This window comes from Callospermophilus lateralis, chromosome 13 (genome assembly GCF_048772815.1).
Source record: "Callospermophilus lateralis isolate mCalLat2 chromosome 13, mCalLat2.hap1, whole genome shotgun sequence".
Classification (NCBI taxonomy): domain Eukaryota; kingdom Metazoa; phylum Chordata; class Mammalia; order Rodentia; family Sciuridae; genus Callospermophilus; species Callospermophilus lateralis.
The window spans coordinates 66913393-66931871 of record NC_135317.1 but is presented as its reverse complement, the minus strand read 5'-3'; the positions used below and the strand labels follow the sequence as shown (position 1 = coordinate 66931871).

The following is an 18479-nucleotide window of genomic DNA, read 5'->3' as shown; positions in this document are numbered from 1 at the left end:
TTATGATTATAAAAGGTGTTTCCATTGAAGGAAACTGGGTATTCACAGGATTTCTCTATACATGCAAATGCATGTGAGTGTATAATTATCTCAAAATAAAAATTATTTTAAAAAGTAGCATTTTCCTTTAAAGCAAAAGCTATATCATATTTGATGTGTATTCCAGTAATTTGTACTATGCTGAACTTGTGCTAACTACTTCATAAATTTGTCACTTAATAGGTGTGTTACATAAATGAATAAATGACAAGGTATCACATCAACTGACGACATCACTGTTTTCCACTAATGTTGTTCTAAACTGATCACGTACAATTCTATGTCTGATGGTACATAACACATTACTTTAAATATCTGATTCTGGATACCAGAAAGCCAAGGTAATGAAGATGTTGGCAGGGAAAAACAGATAAAGCTCTCCTCTGCCACTTCTGAGAGAATGGTGAACTGTTGAGCCAAAGTTCTCAAAAAATATTGACATAATTTCTTATATCCCAATAAGATATCTACAAAGTATTTTGTTGTTTTTCCTCAGTGTGATGAGGAAAGAAATAACAGTCCTGCACTGGTTTTTAAGACAAACCTGTGTGCTAAGTTTTATTTCCATTTGACAGATGAGGAAGCAGAACTATGTAGATAAAGAATTGGAACCTGAGTTTTTTTATGTTTGAATCCTCTAAACTACCAAAGGCTGCACCACAAAACATAACAACAATGTTTTATAAAATCTAATTATATGTCAGTTATGGTCACATGTACAACGACTAATACTTGCATCTTCTGAAAGATTTTACTTTTCAATGATTTAGCTTTCTTAGATAACTGTATATGCACTAAATACTATTATGTTCTTGTCATGACTATTTAAACCCAGGGTAACAAAATGCAACCAAAATAATACAAAAACAAAAGCAAAACTTAGTGTTTCCTAAATGCTGAAAAATAATAGTGTTAAAAGGTTAAAATTATTGAGCAACTTTAAAAATATTGGGATTATTTATATGCAGTGCTGAGAATTTAACCCAGTGCCCCACACATCCAAGACAAGTGCTCTAACACTGAGCCACAATCCTAGCCTGGGATTATTTATATAATGGAAAGGAGAAGGCAGAAGCATGATTATTATTTATTTGATTAGAGTCTTCTAATAAGGAGAAAGAGACATTGCACAGCATAGAAAATTGGAGCTAGATGTTAGGTAGAAGTTCCTAGCCAGTTAGGTACTGTCATTAATTAGCTGTATTGATATACATAATTAATACACATTAACTTACTGGGCCATAGGTATTTGATAATTAAAATTTGGTACTAATGTCAATCCTATCTAATGCACAGGAAATTTCAGACTCAAAAGAAAAAAATAGATATAAAATTTTTTTTGAAAAGCTTGAAGCATTATGCAAAGCTGAATGATTACTCTCAATGTGAAGGACAACATTATTTTTAATCTTAGGGATAATCAAATCTTAATGTAAATCTACATCTAATTTTGAAATATAAATCCATACTTACCCAGGGTACTCGCAAAAAAGATACTTAACGTTGGAGATTTGTTGTGATTTGTGTTTGTTAAAACACTTTGGCAATGGAGTCTGAGCTTTACTGTCTTTTCACATCAGTTCACAATATTCTACACGATGCTCTCCTTAACTTCCCAGTACCTGAGATTAAGATGTGGTGATAACTGTTAAAACACAGCTTTAAGTTGGTCAATTTGCACATCTCTTGCATCTTCTATGTGCATTGCCTGGTGTTGGCTGTGAAGAGTAATGAGTTCTTTGTCCAAAGGGAAATATGGTGAGTTTCAGTCAAAAGATCCACTGTACGAAGTAAAGGTGTATGGAACATGTGCAAGAAATTAATGAGGTTGGAACCCCCCCATCAAAGTCCATGTGGGTAACAACTGTGATCTCAGTAAAAAAATAAATAAAAAATGAAGTTCAAGCCAACTTCAAAAACCACTTACTACATTCAACCATTAGAGCCATGGACCACAAGGAAAACAAGACAGTATTTGAAACCATGTGTCACCAGATCCAGGAAAAAAAAGTGATTCCTGGGAATGTATGCAGAGTCTTCATGCAAAAGCCATAAAAACCTTCCCTCTGGACAGGTGCTGTAGCCCACACCTGTAATCCTATTGGCATCAGAGGCTAGGGCAGGAGGATCATGCATTCAAAGTCATCCTCAGCAAAAGGGAGGTGCTAAGCAACTCAGTGAGACCCTAGGGCTGGGGATGTAGCTCAGTGGTTGAGTACCTGAGTTCAATCCCCAGTACTCAAAACAAAACGAACCTTCTTTCTGAACCCACTTCACAAGAACACTTCTTAGCCTCAGCAGCTGTGGGGACACCCTTCAAAGCTCAAGACCCTTTGACCCTAAAGTGATGGTCTTCCATGACAGTGATCTGTCCATTTTTCAGAAGGAAAACTAGGCAGGGATAGTTCATTCTCTTATCCAAACCTAAGAAAGGGTTATTGAGGGGAAATTAGAACCATCCATCTCATGAATCACTGACACTGTTACACAGAGCCTAACCAGTGAGAGAGCTCAGATTTCAAGTGTCCTCCTGGAGCACACAGGTCCCCATGCAGACTCCATGCTAATAACTGAGCCTGTTAATGGGAAAACAAGAAAAAAAATAGTAAGTGATGGTGAGCATATGGGTGTGAACTTTACACATAAGAAAGCTCAGAGTGACTGAGAAACAAACTTGGCTGGGAGGCGGGGGGGGGGGGGGGGGGACGGGGCAGTCAGAGAAAGAAATGGAAAGTGGAGTTAGAAGTCTGCTTCATCACTTTTAAGCCTCACTATGACATGCAGTAATGCCTCTCTCCTATGCCTAGAGAATCAGGTTCTGGGACTTGGGGAACTAAGGCTTAGGGAAAAATCAAACCCTTGAGAAATGGTCACTCCTGCCCTAGCCTTCTCCCACATGTACATATATTTCTCCCCACTCTCCAAAATTCAGCTGACAGATTAGCGGGCTCCGATAATAATGCTGATCAATGTTGGGAACTTTATTCACTCATCCATCTTTCTATCCATGCAACCTCACAAAGATGAGGGCTGTGTGCTGAGGTCATAGCCAGCACATAAATAAGGTCACCTGCTTATTTACCTGCATTGCTGTATCAAATATGCTGTCAAATTTAAACCAGGCAACCTACTAAAATATCTGTCGCAAGAAAACAAATAATGATAGTCAAATGATGGTGTGTGATTGGCTGACTGTACTGGGTACAGGGGGTTGTTACCCTAGTAGTTTTATTAAATGTGAAAGCAAAAGATTTATGTTATGGGTGATAAGGGCAAGAATGCTGTAAAAGTGAGAAAATATGGCAACAGTATGCTGTACATCACCAATGGGATAATTATTTATCTAAAAAGTTGGCATTCTTAGACTTCCAACATGCAGTGTATGAAATTCATATATTCAAAGGAGACATCATAATAACCTGCCGGCTGGTGGTGATGGATATGTTTTTAATCCAAATGACCACAATCTTCAGTCTGCCTGTCATGGAGGGCCAGGGAAAAATGGAATTTTCCTTTCATAACTCTTGATGTTGAAAGAGGAAAAACCTGGAAGAATGATAAGTGGCTCATTCCAATGGACAAATGGACATGGAGCTGAGAGAATGAGTGTGAATAAAAGTCATTGTTCCTTAACTAATGCCATTTTCACTTGTTACACTGGGAAAAAAAAATGGAGGTGGGGATGACTACCCACCACCCCCCGCCTTTCGTGTCTAGGAAGCACAAGTTCAAACTGCAACCCAAAGCTGGAAAATCTTCAACGCCACATGCGTTAATTTACAAATTGCCTTTTGCGGAAAAAGTCAAAGAAAGACTGGCATAATATCTGTCTCTAATAACTAAAAATTATTGTACAGATATGGCAAAAAAAAAGGGACACTATACTGCTTTATTGACTAGGAAACCCTGCCTCAAGATTTCCTCCTTTGAGGTTTAAAGGTATTCCTATTTCTCATTTACAGTCTATCAGAAAAGGTATATGACCTGTATTTTTTAATTTATATAAATCCGCTCAGTCAATCAGCCTGGACTGAAAAGTAATGAATGTATCAGTCATCATTGGTCCAGACGTACAGGACAAGGCAGCAACATCTCCTGTCCCATCTGCTGCTTCTATTATGCTCCCTCCAGGTTTTCATGTGACTTTCTCCACCCCACCCCTCCCTTACTAGCTCAGCTGCCTGACTTTACTACTATGCTGGGAATCTTGTGATGTTGTTATTTTAAAGGGAGAACAGCGAGTGAAAATAAACTGAAAGGGAGACTCTTTGGCTACTTCAGCTTTTTTTTTTTTTTTTGAAATCTTCATTTTCCCATCTGTGTTATGGCGATTTTATTACAGATTCAGCAAATTTACAGTAACAAGATGTTCCCCTGAAAAATTAATCACTTTCCAAGCATTTTATCAGTTTAAAATGATACATAAAGTATCACCATAAGAGAATAAAATCAGCCCAAATGGTTGATGTAAACCTTCCTGCAGGAAACTCACCTGAAATTGAGGACCACCTCCCAGATATACAGACACACACATACATACACACACACACACTCACACACACTCATTGGTCCACACACTTGAAAATGTGAGCTGTGCTCTCCTACTGCTGGCAATGTGGCTTGTGAGGGCTCCTAGTACCAAATCCAGATGCTATTGTTTATGGGATTAGCATAAAAGAAGACTAATTCCTGTGCTTTTCAAAAGAATGGAGAAACTACAGAGAGGAGAACCTTTTCAAATCTCTAACTTCAAGGCTATCTGCTGGAATCTAGAATTTCTCCTTCTGTACACTTAGCAGACAACTCTGACTTTTATTTCTACATTTCCTTTAATGATAATAATTACTACGTTTGTATAGCCCTACTCTTTTGCTAACATTCTAGGCAAGGAAGAAACTAGCAAGGGGCTGGGTTTCTGTCTTTACTTTGCTTTCCCCTTTGCTAATTTCAGAAAGTGAATCCAGCAATTATAAGTAGTAGGAGACTGATAAGAAGTCACACATGCAAGAGAAATAGGTTCAATTCAAGCTTCCCTGACTAATCCTTATTATGACTCATTTCGACTTCAGAATTTGTCGGTTGAGGTAAGAAGCTAATTTGGTTTTGAGAAGTGAAATCTCAGTTTTGTACTTTCCCTCTAGTGCTACTAACAACCCCATTATTAAGAGCAAAGTGAGGGGGAGAAATATTTATTGAGAGCCTGCTCTCACCAAGCACCTTTTGCTTAACATACTTTAAGCAGCAGAATAAATTTCTCTGGCTTTTCAAACCCACAGACTGTACCATACTATTTTGCTTCCCCAAATAAAGTGCATTATTTAAAAAATCTGCACCCAAAATGACACTCAGTGCCTAGGATCCTGAGATGAACTGTCCAAAAATCCATGAAATCTTTTGTAGGAAATGGTTGCAGAAAGGCTCTGGCAGATTTCTCTTAATTGCCTCATCTCTCTGTGCATAGATGCTGCTTCTCCTGTTTGCACCCGTAAGCAGACTTGTCTCCCCTATTGCCTTGGATTCTCTCTTTCACCAAACACAATCATGGTTTCATCTCTATGTTTTAAGAAGATAAAGGAATCTGGCATCATGCCTGGACCAGACGTGACATCCTCACACGAATGATGACCAGGCCACACTGTCTGTCTTCAGTGCTTAAGTAAATATCATTCTATTTATTAGCCTTGCTTTGGGGAAACCCCAAATGGTCACCTTACCTCTCCACTTAGGCAGCCATAAAAATACTAGTGATTTATTATTATATTCCTCTTCTTCCCTATGAATGGGGTAATGAAGTTCTTTATGGGAGGCTATTAAGAAGCAACATGGATGCTACTCTTTGCTACTTATCCCATATAATTAATAACACCATAACTGCTATTAGAGAGCAGTATTTAAAGCAGCTAGCCTACCATAAATATAGCTGATTTGACTAAACTGTCAATGGCAAATTTCAATAAGAACCACTAAAAGTAGATTGACTTTTGAAACGTATAATGTGTTACACACAGGCTTTTATTAACATTTTTTATTTATTTTTTAGTTTTAATGAAATCATTAGAGTCACCAATTTGCTATATAATTATAAAGTCAGCACTCTTAAAAGCAAGTAGTAACACTAATTAATTTCCTTCTGGGTATCTCTTTGCCGGTGATAAAATTTCTTTTTTAAAATTCCTAATAAATATTTGGGCACATAAGTTCCTTTAAGAGATGATGTTTGTGTCATTGAATAACATCTTCAAGGCATATGCTGAGCAAATATAACTACAATTAATACCCAGATTATGGATTCTCTAGTCTTATGACACTAGAAGGGAGAAATCCATAAATGCTAAAAAGAGGTGGTCACTATAAGTATAATGTGCTGATACATGTTCATTTACTAGGCTTCTGTTGTCCTTTTATGGAAATAAACACACTAAACTCCCCCTGTTGAAACAAATCACAATTTTAGGATAATGTAAATAATTACATATTCCAAGCAAGGTTGCCACAAGCACATTATATGATAAAATCACACATGTGTACGTTATTCTGGTTCTGTCCACATTAGATCAGAGAACTTCTAAAGTCCTAACAGCAGAACAGAAAAGGAGATAGGACAATGCTCAAGAGGCTTCTTCCCTGTAAATTGTAAATCAAAAACATAATTTTAAAAACTAGGGCTGAGGTTGTAGCTCAGTGATAGAGTGCTTGTCTAGCATGTATGAGTCACTGGGTTTGATCCTCAGCACCACATATAAATAAATAAAATAAAGGTACTGTGTCCATCTACAACCTAAAAACATTAAAAAAAAAAAAAAAAACTAGCAGAGCAAGACATGGTAAATACAAAGCAGTAAGTAAGAAGTATTCTGATAAAGTTTTTAGTTGTTTTAAACATTTAATTAAGCCCAGCAAACACCTATAAACTCAGAGGCTGGGGAGGCTGAGGCAGGAGGATCAAGAGTTCAAAGCCAACCTCAGTAAAAGTGAGGTGCTAAGCAATTCAGTAAGACCCTGTCTCTAAATAAAATACCCAATAGTACTGAAGATGTGGCTCAGTGGTTGAGTGCCCTTGAGTTCAATCCCCAGTACCCACACCCTGCAACAATAAAATGAAAAACAAAACAAAAAAACAATTTAATTTCCTTGTACATCTAAGAAGCCTGTAAATACCTGTAGCTACTCCCTGAAGTTGCCAGTTAAACAATGAAGCAATTCCTGTGATTGTAGTTAACTTTTATCAAGAACATGGAAAGGTTTCTTGTATTTTTATTGGTGCATTATAATTATATCTAACAGTGGGATTCACTTTTACATATTCTTAAAGGCACACATGTATCCAGAACCTTCCCTTTCTCTACTCTCCTCCTTTCCGGTCCCCTCCCTCCACCCTGTTAAAGTCTCTGGGCTGGTACTGGTTACTTTTAATGAGGCCATGCCCATCACCTTTGTCTTTTGCTGTGCTAGAGAGGGGAAAAATTACACCCATTGACTCTATGAAGAACAGACTGATTTCCAGGAATAGATAATATAAGAAGAATAAGTATCCATCCCTATTTCTAATTCTGTATAAATGTAAATTTGGGGGCTTTTTATTTTTTAAAATGGGTGTGTGGATGGGGGGGCTTTGTTGTTTAATGTGAAGGAAAAGAGAGCTAGAATGTCACAGGACAAAGTGTAGGACTAGGAAGAAAGACTGGATTAGGAGAAACTCAGTGTTGCCTAAGTCATCTGAATTTATTTGATATCCTTGAATTTTAGAGTTTCTTGTCTGAGGACAAATATATTACTTCATGTTGGCCAACAGTTTCAAATGCAGATAAAAAGGAGTTGAATCAAACTGTTGTTTTTTTTATATATATATATAGAGAGAATTTTTTTAATTAATATTTATTTTTTAGTTTTCGGCGGACACAACATCTTTGTTTGTATGTGATGCTGAGGATCGAACCCGGGCCACACACATGACAGGTGAGCGCGCCGCTACTGCTTGAGCCACATCCCCAGCCCTGAATCAAATTGTTTTTGGAAAGACATTTCAAATAAATTTTTGTAAAATTTAAGAAATAGTATGTTTTTGGAAAAAAATGAAGACATTACTAGTTACCTTTAGAATGAGCAATGCGATTCATTTCTGTGCATATTTGGATCCAGATATGATTGTTGCTTATTTAAATGATGCCTAGAGCTTCAGTGGCCCCCACAAGATGAATTACATTTACTTTGCAACTAATTGAATTTATGGATAGAGAAAACTAACCCTAAGAACCTAGTTGATTCTAGAATGTAAAACATCAAGTGCCTTTCTGACATGTGGAACCAGGGGAAATATTAATAAACATATTCTCTTTCTCATGGTTTTAAGTCAGGTTTAAAAATTAAATAGGCTTAGTTGGGCATGGTGATACATGCCTGTAATCACAGCGTCTCAGGAGGCTAAGGCTGTAGGATCGAGAGTTCAAAGCCAGCCACAGCAACTTAGTGAAGTCCTCTCTCTAAATAAAATACAAAATAGGCTGAGGATGTGGCTCAGTGGTTAAGCGCACCTGGAGTCACTCTCCAGTACAAAAAAAAAAAAAAACCCTAAACTAATAGCATGATTTGTATATGTGTATTAATTCATAATGTAAAAATGAGAGTAGATAAAAAGAATTATAAATTAATTTAATTATGAAGCCCCATCACCTGAAACTGATACTATCCTATAATGATGGAAGAAAGAACACAGGAATTGTTTATTTAAAGTCTGAGTGCTGCCAATTCCATTTATAGTTCCAAACCTTCATTTACAAATTACAATCATTTTTATACAAACTAGCTCTTCCTAGACTTCATGACAATTATAGCCTCATAAAACTATCTTGTTAGATACAAAAATGCCAGTAAGTCTTTAAAAACCATTTTTTAAACTTTCCTTATTTCAATAAAGAGCCTATTTTAGCATAAATGATTCATTCACTCAAGTCTACAATTTCTTCAAGTATTTCTTTTTTGCTTTCGTCATGTAATTCATAGGACATTATAATGCCTGTCTATATGGTTTACATAGATACAAATCCTACTTGTTATACACACATTTCTGTTTGAAGACTTTCATTTAATATTTAATATGTATATATATACATATATGTATATACATATATATACAGATATGTATGCTGAACCAGTAACAGTGTTTTTTGTATACAATAGCTAACAAAAATATTTTGGTCAGCCATACATGCAAATAAAACAAACATAGAATTTTTTTTATGTCTAATAGGAAAAAAAAAACCCAAATCTGTATAAATTATTTTTTCACTAAAAAGTCAAACTGTTCCCACAAAAAGGGACACACTGTTACTTCACTTCAGCCAAATTAATGCCTAAAAAATATGCATATAACATTTTATCAGTTTCACTTATGTTGATAGTTCTGGAGATTCCCTACCTGAAGCCATCCATATTTTAAGTGCAAAACAGGGTGAGTGCTATCTCGATCTAGATAAAACTCATTGGTTTGCAATCTACACAGGGATCTATACATCTAAATCTATATGCGAAAGGATGCTCTGGTGCACTAGAAGATTCCAAAGCACCAAGACTGAAGGAGTTCCAGGATCCGTTAGTTCTTTCCCCTGTTACTCTTCTCTTTTCCCTCTATTTATTTATACTAGCTACCTAAATAATTCACACTGCCTGCTTTTCAGCCCAAATGTTCCTCAGAAGAGGCCTACAATGAGCTATTGCAGTCACCAGATGGACTGGTGGATGCAGCAGGAGGTGCAGATGGCAAGGCGCCCGTCTGAGGCTGCTGCCTGGGCATAGACTGCCTCTTCCTTCCAGGTACATTACCATCATCCTAACACTGAGCGGTGTGCAGTTTGGGGGTGGGGTGGAAGTGGGGCACTGGCAAATCCTTTATATGCAATACTAGAAGAATCATAAATTACCAGCTGCCCTCTCCCTCTCTACCCCCCACCCCCAACAACCCCCGATGTTTTATGCTGTTACTTTGCTAGTAGATTTTTCTTTTTGAACACTATGGGGAAGGTTTCAGAATACATGTTCGGGCACTATGCATACGGATGCATCTATTTTAAACATTTCACCTCAATTGTAAAAAGTGAAGAGAATTCAAGGGAAATGATACAGGTAGAGTCAGAGAGACTATGGGGGAAACTAAGTACTTTCATGAATATTTTTTGGGAAAAAAACACAAATAAAGAAAATATAGGTGAGAAGGTTCAGCTCCTGACTGCCCAGCCAACCCAAAGGAAAACAGCCCTTTGTATATATGGAGTGGATGAGACAAAAACATATTTTGATAATCTTTTGGTGCTGAAAAATATATAAGCTATATCCAACTGGAGATAATTCTTTGTGATATTTTTCTAGTGTCATTTCTAAAAGTGTGCCATTTCCCTACCAAAGTTTGTAATCCTATAGTACCATAACACACACACACAAAAAATAGCATTACATGTCAGTTGCGATTGGAAACTTGCAATGCCAAGCTATCATGAGACAGGCATTCAGTAACATGTAGTATAAATTTTAATTGAGCATGAACACTTGACAAAAACTCTCCTGAGTTATTTCTGGCATATTCTGATTGGCAATGGTATGGTGATACTATGATTTAAATCCTTCTATAAACTTAACTGATGCCAATATAAATCTTATTGCCTAACTTCTCTAATTGTCTAATTATAAACATCTAAAAATGTGAAAGACAGTCATTTTAATGACCTGAAGCAAAGCAATCTGTATCTTCAAAAAAAAAAAAAAAAAAGTACATACATAAAACACCTGAATAAAATGCATCCACTTATGAGATGCTGCAAAGAGAGAGAGAACTGCTTTGAATTCAATCTTCAAGTCCTCAGGCAAATTGAAATCCCAGGCATTTGGGAACTCTACCTGGCAGCTTGGCAGGAATGCTGGACAAAGACAATAGCTGAGAGATTATCTCAAGATTAAGGGCAAGGTTTCCTAAAAAAAAAAAAAAAAAAAAAAAAAAAAAAAACTACCTTCAACAGTCATTTACTTTGATTAAAAGGAGTTTACTAATTCAAACCTTTCCCTCAAAGTCAAACAACATCAACTTTCTTGAGTTCAAATAAATCCCCTTTGCTCTCTCTAAACCTGGGAAATACATTTTCTTAAAAGATCTTTGAAAACATTTTTTCACTTCTATTACCATTCTAAAAGTAAAAAATCAAATGCAATTAATTTCCAGCATTCTAAAATATAATGATAACTTTGATGATCAAATTTTCAAAGGCTTTTCTAAGAGGGAGACTCCAGCCCACTTTTTCAGTTGGGAAAGTACCCACTAAGCCAGATTTCAAGGAGCTGGGTTTATGGCAGTGGTAGATCCCTTGCCTGGCAGGGTCAGGCCTTGGGTTCAACCACAGCACCAAAGGGGTGGGTGGGGCAGATGGGACTTAAGCTCCAAGACCCCAATCACATCCCTATGGATACAATGAAAATGTAAACTTCCTTATGTGGTCATAATGCTAACTTCACTTCAGTTCTAAAAAGGCATAACCAGAGGGTTTGTATGGAAACTTCGATTTGCTTAAGTGTTACAGTGTTATGTAAACAATAACACTACCCAGATCCCTGAATTTATATTCTCAAGACTGGCTCCTGTTTGAACTGGAGACTTAGACATAAAAGGTCTCATTTTAAAATATTTTACATGCACTCATGATCTCTTTATAGTTTCATTGTTCATTTCAGGATTCTAGTGCCTAAGACAGTGCCTGCATGCACTCAAATGTTTGGGTGATCAAGAAAATGCACTTTTAGGCACTAAATTGATGACTTTAATGATTTTAAAAATTGCAAAGGAATGCATGCACCCTTCTTTGATGCAACATGAAAAGTTACTATAAGCAATCAATTGGACACCAGAGAGCTGGCAATATAAGGAATATATTTCAAAAATCAATCTTAAACTGATATCTTCTAAACCTAATTTCATTAACTATCATTAAGCTATGATCCCACAACACAATTGATGTTTATAACAGAGGTACTTAAAAATACTAAACAGAAGGGAATGAGCATTTTTCAGAAAGACACTAGAAGTCAAATAGTATTAAATCAATTTTGTAAGATAATAACTGTGAAATTAAAATACAAGTTTCAGAGTTTATATATTTCATAAATATTTGGATATTCTTGGGGATATTCAATATGCATTAAAATTGCCACAATTAATCTATAAGAAGTGTTACTTTTAAAATAAAATTAGTAGCAAAATATTTTTTTAAAAAAATAACCATTTTAAAATTCCAAACAGTAAATATAAGCAAAAGGTAAAGGATTTAGTAATTACTAAATTTAGCTTAAGCCTTGGGTGTAAAGGGTAATAAAGGCAATGTATATTACCAAGATGCTGCTGAAAGAAAATGATAATCACAATTCTGATTTTTGACATGTCAGAAGTATTTTTAATAAGTGTACATGATATTATTGAAGAGATCCATCTTATATAAATGTTTATATTTGAACATATTTTTGAGTAATCAAAATCAGTATAGTGACATTATATACACAGGGAAAAAACTCTGCATGTTTGAAAAAAGAGTTTGCTAATGTGTGTGCAGGTGTGTGTCTGTGTGTATATAAAATACAATTTCTCCAACTGATTGAATTGTTATTTCCTCATTTCAGACCTCTTACTGGATGTGACCAAGTCCCAAAGTTTCAAAATACAGATTAGTCTAAACCTAATACAGAAAACAGATATTCAAATTTTAATCTAATATATAACATACACTGGATTTAGTATAAATTTAAAAGAGAAACAAATTAAACACCACCTTTATCTTTCCTAAGCAAAATACTGATCAAGTAACTCAGATGCCATAAATTTTATAAAATGTTCCATTTGCTAAACTCCTGCAAACCCCGATATTAACTGTGATTTTTTTCTGCCAGCTTTTTTATTCATAAGTATGTAGTAATTATATCTTTCAAAATGGGGGGTTGAGGCAACATGTAATCTCTAATGAAATTACTTATTTATTTTTGGTTTACTACTTAGGTAAAAATAAAAATTATGTCATGTAATAATTAAACATAAAAATATAATGAACCAATCTATATTTTTTTACATGGGAGAAATAAAGCATATTAAATGATTATCAACTTTTAATTTGTAAGCTAGGACAATATCTTTGCAATATTAACCCATAATTGCAGTTCAAGATTTACCCAGGTAATTTTTGCTTTATATTTTTTCCCCTGGAAGTTCTAGAAGGATTTTCTCCATAAGTTTTGAGCTTACAGTTTAAAAAAAGAAAGCCAGAATGAGGACAAGTTCACTCTCCTACCTCCTCCACTCCTAAACAGAGCCATTTACATAGCCCATTGAACACTGTTTAGTAAACAAGCAGTGTATAGGTCCAAAGTGGCTTCTATCTTCCAGTCCTGCAGTCCTTTTAAAAGCAAGGCAGGGGTTCTGTTTTTAGTACACACTTTGGTTCAGTGTTAATCCTGTTTTATGTTGTTCACACCTGCTGCTGACTAGCAGCCTGCTGATGGGTTGGGGCTCATGCTGCTCAGAGAAATCCCACTAACTGAGAAGCCGGACAAAAGCTACTGTACAGAGCTGGAAACAAAGGCTGATCTGGATCCAGGAGAAGCAGACCCCACAAAAATCTCACCTCTCTTTTAACAGATAAGGCTTTGATGTCCCAAGTTAGCCACCCACCAAAAAAAAAAAAAAAAAAAATCAACCAATTGCTGTTTTTTGACAGAAAGACTAAGCCCCATTGGGGCTTAGTCCTGAGCTTTTTATGTCTTTTGGTAAAAGTGACGAAAATACAGCTTAGAAATGTCATTCTGATCAGGTATAATATGTGAGCTACTGCTTTGTGTCCTTACCAAAAGAATCTGCATTTAAACGAAATTAATTTAAAATACTCTATGGCTAACCTCTTTATTCATGGATTTTTATAATCAAAGGGAACAGAGAATATACATAATCTTCCATCAGTGGCCACAGTGTGGCCAGGACAGTGACATGTATGCTAAGATTGCTCTCCTCCCAGTGCCCCCTCGCCCCCTGCACCACATGTGCCTAATAGCAAACATCAAAAGGAATGATTTCTTTTTTGATCTTAGTACCAGCGATAAATCAAATTCAGTGCCACAGACAGGGAGGGGGGAAGCAATACTAAGGAAAAACTCCAAGTCTGACAGTGGGATCAGTCAGAGGCATCCACTCAATCAAGTTCTAGGAACTGATGCCCACCCTCCTCTCCAAAACGAGATGTAAGCTGTCGTGGGCTTACCCAGAGTGACAAGAACTTACCCAGTCCTGACGTGACCCCAAGTCAAGATGCACTCGGTGCTGACATTTCCTGCAATGCCACCAGAGCCCCTCCCTCCAACTTATAGACAGAGCCAATTTCTTTCCTAACTGGGAGCCAGCTTCTGCCTGCAGGTGGGCACAGAAAGCTCCTATTGGCCCGAACAGGCAGCTCCTATTAAGGAACTTCACATCTGGGGGGTCAAATGGTGGCTCTGGGATCATTTTATTACATCTCTTGAAGCCTCTTTCCTGACTGCAATGGTCAATAAAGCATGGACAGCTCCAGTGCCAACTCGGGGAGCTCTGCATCTGCCTACTCCACAGTGGTGCACACGTTTCAAGGAGTACAGTTTTAATACTTCTCTGGGGGAAGCAATGAAAAGCACTAACTAGCATATTAAGGTTCTCATAACAAATGAATGTGAAGATGAAATATTTGAGGTGTTGGCATCTCTCCCCAATTTCCTTTGAAACTTTACCCTCTGCAATGTGCTCTTTGGGGCGGGGGGGTGTCAGTACTATTTCCTGACACAATGAGGCAGCTGTCTTGTTTGTGGCCAGCTCTTCTTCAGAAGATGAAAAAGCATACACAGATTCTCAGAAGCAGTTTAGTTACCACAGGATGAATACTAGATAAATGTATAGTGTTTTCAGTGTGGCAACTACTAGTGTTAAACAAAAAGACACAGTTGCTAGAAATAAATATTACAATATAATTGCAATAATTATAGATAGAATTCAGGCGTCTCCCATAATCTGATATAACCCATCATAAAATAAAAACAAGTTATTTCCCACTTTATTATGAAATACGAAGAGTACAGAAATAAATTCAATTATTGGGTTAAATCCTATGAAATTGCTGATATTTGACTGCTTTTTTTGACCTACAAAAATGGCAACTTCATCTGATTCACCTCATATAATTAGAATGCCATTACCTTCCTTCCATGCCAAGAGGAAAAAAAAAAGCCCAATATTTTGACAGTTAATTTTATGATCCTAAACTTAACTTTTCTATTCATAATACCTCTAGTTTGGGGGAGGATTCTCTTTTAAAAATTAGTATCAAAATGAGAGAACTTATCTACATATATTTTAAGACTTGAACTTGAGCTGGGCGTGCAGTTCAGTGATAGAGCATTCACATAACAGATGAGGCCATAGGTTAGAGCCACAACCCTCCCAATCCCACCCCCACCACAAAAAAAAAAAAAAAAAAAAAAAGAAGAAGAAGAAGAAGACAAGTTCAACTTATTAAGGCCTTGAACACACAGGCCTTACTAGACAAAATCTCATTGCAACCAGATTTTTTTTTTTTTTTAAGTAAGAACATTCACATAGTCCGTGGAGTAATTAAAATATTGTGCACCTTTTGGGAAAGCAGCTCAGCAATACCATATAACATAAGAGCAAAGGTTTCATTCCAAGTGCCAAGACTACATAAGGATGGAATATGATAGAAAATCTTTTCTTTGAGGGCCTGGCTGGACTGGAAATATGGGTGTTTTTTTTTTTTTTCCTAATGACTTTGTAAGTTTGCTCAGGACAGAAAGATTTCAATGTATCAGATGCTTTCAGATCAAATGATATTTAGTGTTTTCCATGTAGTACTGGTGAAGCGGTGAACACCCTCAGATAAGAAAGAAAAAAAAAAAATGAGCAGTCTTGATCAAGCTACTCCACCTGCTGCTGCCTCCCAGCGCTGCTCCTAAGCATGCCCACTTCAGAGGAAAAGTTAAGACCACCTTATTTTGATTATAGTGCTTTCCTGAGGCAGGAATTTTTATTTCAGTTTGAATCTTAAACCATTCCATTTCCAGCGATGCATTTTTATGTTTACAATTGACATCTTCATAAAAGAATGAAACCTTTGAGCGACAGCTCAAAAGCATGAAGGTTGCCTGCAGTAAGTACTTAAATTATTTTACACCTAAATGGAGCCCAGTTGTTTTTAGTTAAAATTTAATAAACCTTAAACTGATGACCTTTTTTTTTTTTCCCACAGAAGGCCCCGAGTTGCAAAAACGAACTTTCCAATGAAATATATTTTAAGGAACTCGTGCTGAACAAAGGGCTATTTAAAGCTGAACGCTTTGTCAATTTATCAGCTTGTGAACATTCTGTTCCCGAATTCCCCACTGCTCCTGAATGTATAGAACGGTGGTGCCTCGCTTAATCGAATACTATTGATTCGAGTGTGTCACAGTGATCTCATTGAGAGTAATCAATAGTAATCCAAAATCAATCAATCTGCTCTTGCACTATCATTTATCAAATCTGAATACGCCAAATTATTTGTAGGCGTCAAATTACAAAGAAGAGAAAATGGTAGAACTGGGAAAGTTAATGGTTTATATTGAAAAGCAAAACCAATCTTTCTCTCCCTTTAAGGGGAGACACCTTAAAATGAACTACTACTTGGAAAAATACATTTATCTTCTAGTTAAGGCATTCTAAATTTATAATTAATCTCATTCCACTCCTGAAAGAAAAAAAAAAACAGATTTCTTTTACAGTTTGCCAGTTCAGCACAACTGTTCAAAACTGAGTGATATGCCCAAACTTCCCACAGCACACCAGCATTTTATAAGTCTGATAAGCTAAGTTTCAAATGCCTGTCACCCATCTGCTGGAAAAACAAGGAGACTCGACTGACATAGGACATAACTGCATCTTCTAACATCAGAAATGATGTTTAATAGAACTGCAGTGGAAAAGCAAATGCTTAATTTCTCCAGAGAATGTCCAGCATAGATGTACCTGCTTATCAAAGATGCTGCTGTTGATGCTGAAAGTTCCTTTATCAACACATTCACCTGTAATTTACTCAAGGTAAAAAAAAAAAAAAAATCCTTCTATTCATTACAGCACATTTTAAAGCACCTCTCCTATTTAACTTGCATGAAAATAGGCCCAGAGTGTCTAAAACATTTACTTTTGCTAATGTAAAAGTGTTGGCATTTTACTTCATTCCCGATAAGCTGGTGCCAGTAGAAGTGATTATTCTTTTCTTATTCAAGGCCTATCAGCATTTCGAAAAGCTCTCTCAATCTTATCAGGTGTATGAACAGCACTGTTACTGAAAACAGTTTGTACTGCTCCTCTCTTTCTGCCAAGCTATCTGATAAACCCCCAACTAACTAACTGTATTTACACACAATCAAACATAAGTTGTATCTTCTATGCACTCTTGCCAGGTTCCAGTTTGCCATAGGTTTTTCTGCTGTGACATTAACTTAACAAAAATGTCAGCTGCGAGTATCCCAAACTGACAACAATCAAGAAAACACTATAAAAGCACTCAACTAGAATGCACAACAAACAGAAACAAAAGAAAAACAAATATTAAAAGTTGAAGGCAATCTCTTTGGAATTCACAGGGAAAATAACATGTACTGTGTGTGCAAATATGGCTGAATATCATGCACTTACCTTTTTCCCAAGTAAATGATCCTTCAGTACAACAGATTAATAGAAACAGAAATTTAAAAAAAAAAAAAAAAGAAAGAAAAAATCGTGGGATTGAGGAGGGGAAGGTGTACAGGGAACTGTTTTAGAACTGAGCAGGCAATTCCCCCACATTTCGGATAATCTCAATGTGAACGCACAGAGGTTCTACAATGCAAGCAAAGTAAGACAATAGACAATATCACCGAACTTACCCCATAAACTGAAGACAAGATAGAAAGCAAGGCTATCACATATGGTGACCACATTCTCAGGATAGATTTTCCAATCATTAAAACCCTCATAAATGCTCTAGACATTAAAGTTTTGTTCACTATAAGGAAATAAAGAAATAAAAAAAAATACAATTTGAGTTTTTAACCTCATTATTTTTCTTATTCTTCAGACTTAACCAACTGAATAGTTTAACATAAAAGTATAAAAAAAAAGACCATCATCCAGATTAACATAGATATCTGTTCTCCATTTCTATCTTATTAAAAAATGCTCAAACCAGTTGGTGGTCCCTAGAAATGGGGAGACACAACCTCTTCTAGGGGTAGTACTTTGGAGCATGAAAAACAACAATGACATTTCTAGAACATGGGAGGCATCTGAAATTTACTTGGACAACTGGGTATCAACAAATTCCTGACCCTAAGGAAAGGATTCTCTGCTTGAGCTTGTGCACATA

General features: G+C 36.3%; 1 protein-coding gene across 2 annotated transcripts in view; it reads right to left on the bottom strand.

Moving 5' to 3' along the window:
- The window catches only part of Esrrg (estrogen related receptor gamma), a 217307-nt gene extending 199231 nt beyond the window's left edge, over positions 1-18076 (bottom strand). Inside the window, exon 1 of one of the 2 annotated variants that reach the window (XM_076873100.1) lies at positions 18001-18076. In XM_076873100.1, coding sequence (XP_076729215.1) covers positions 18001-18005 — 5 coding nt within the window. In that variant the 5' untranslated portion in view covers positions 18006-18076. The remainder of the gene's footprint in view (positions 1-18000) is intronic. The other variant, XM_076873099.1, reaches the window with a different exon arrangement.
- Positions 18077-18479: the final 403 nt, after the last annotated feature.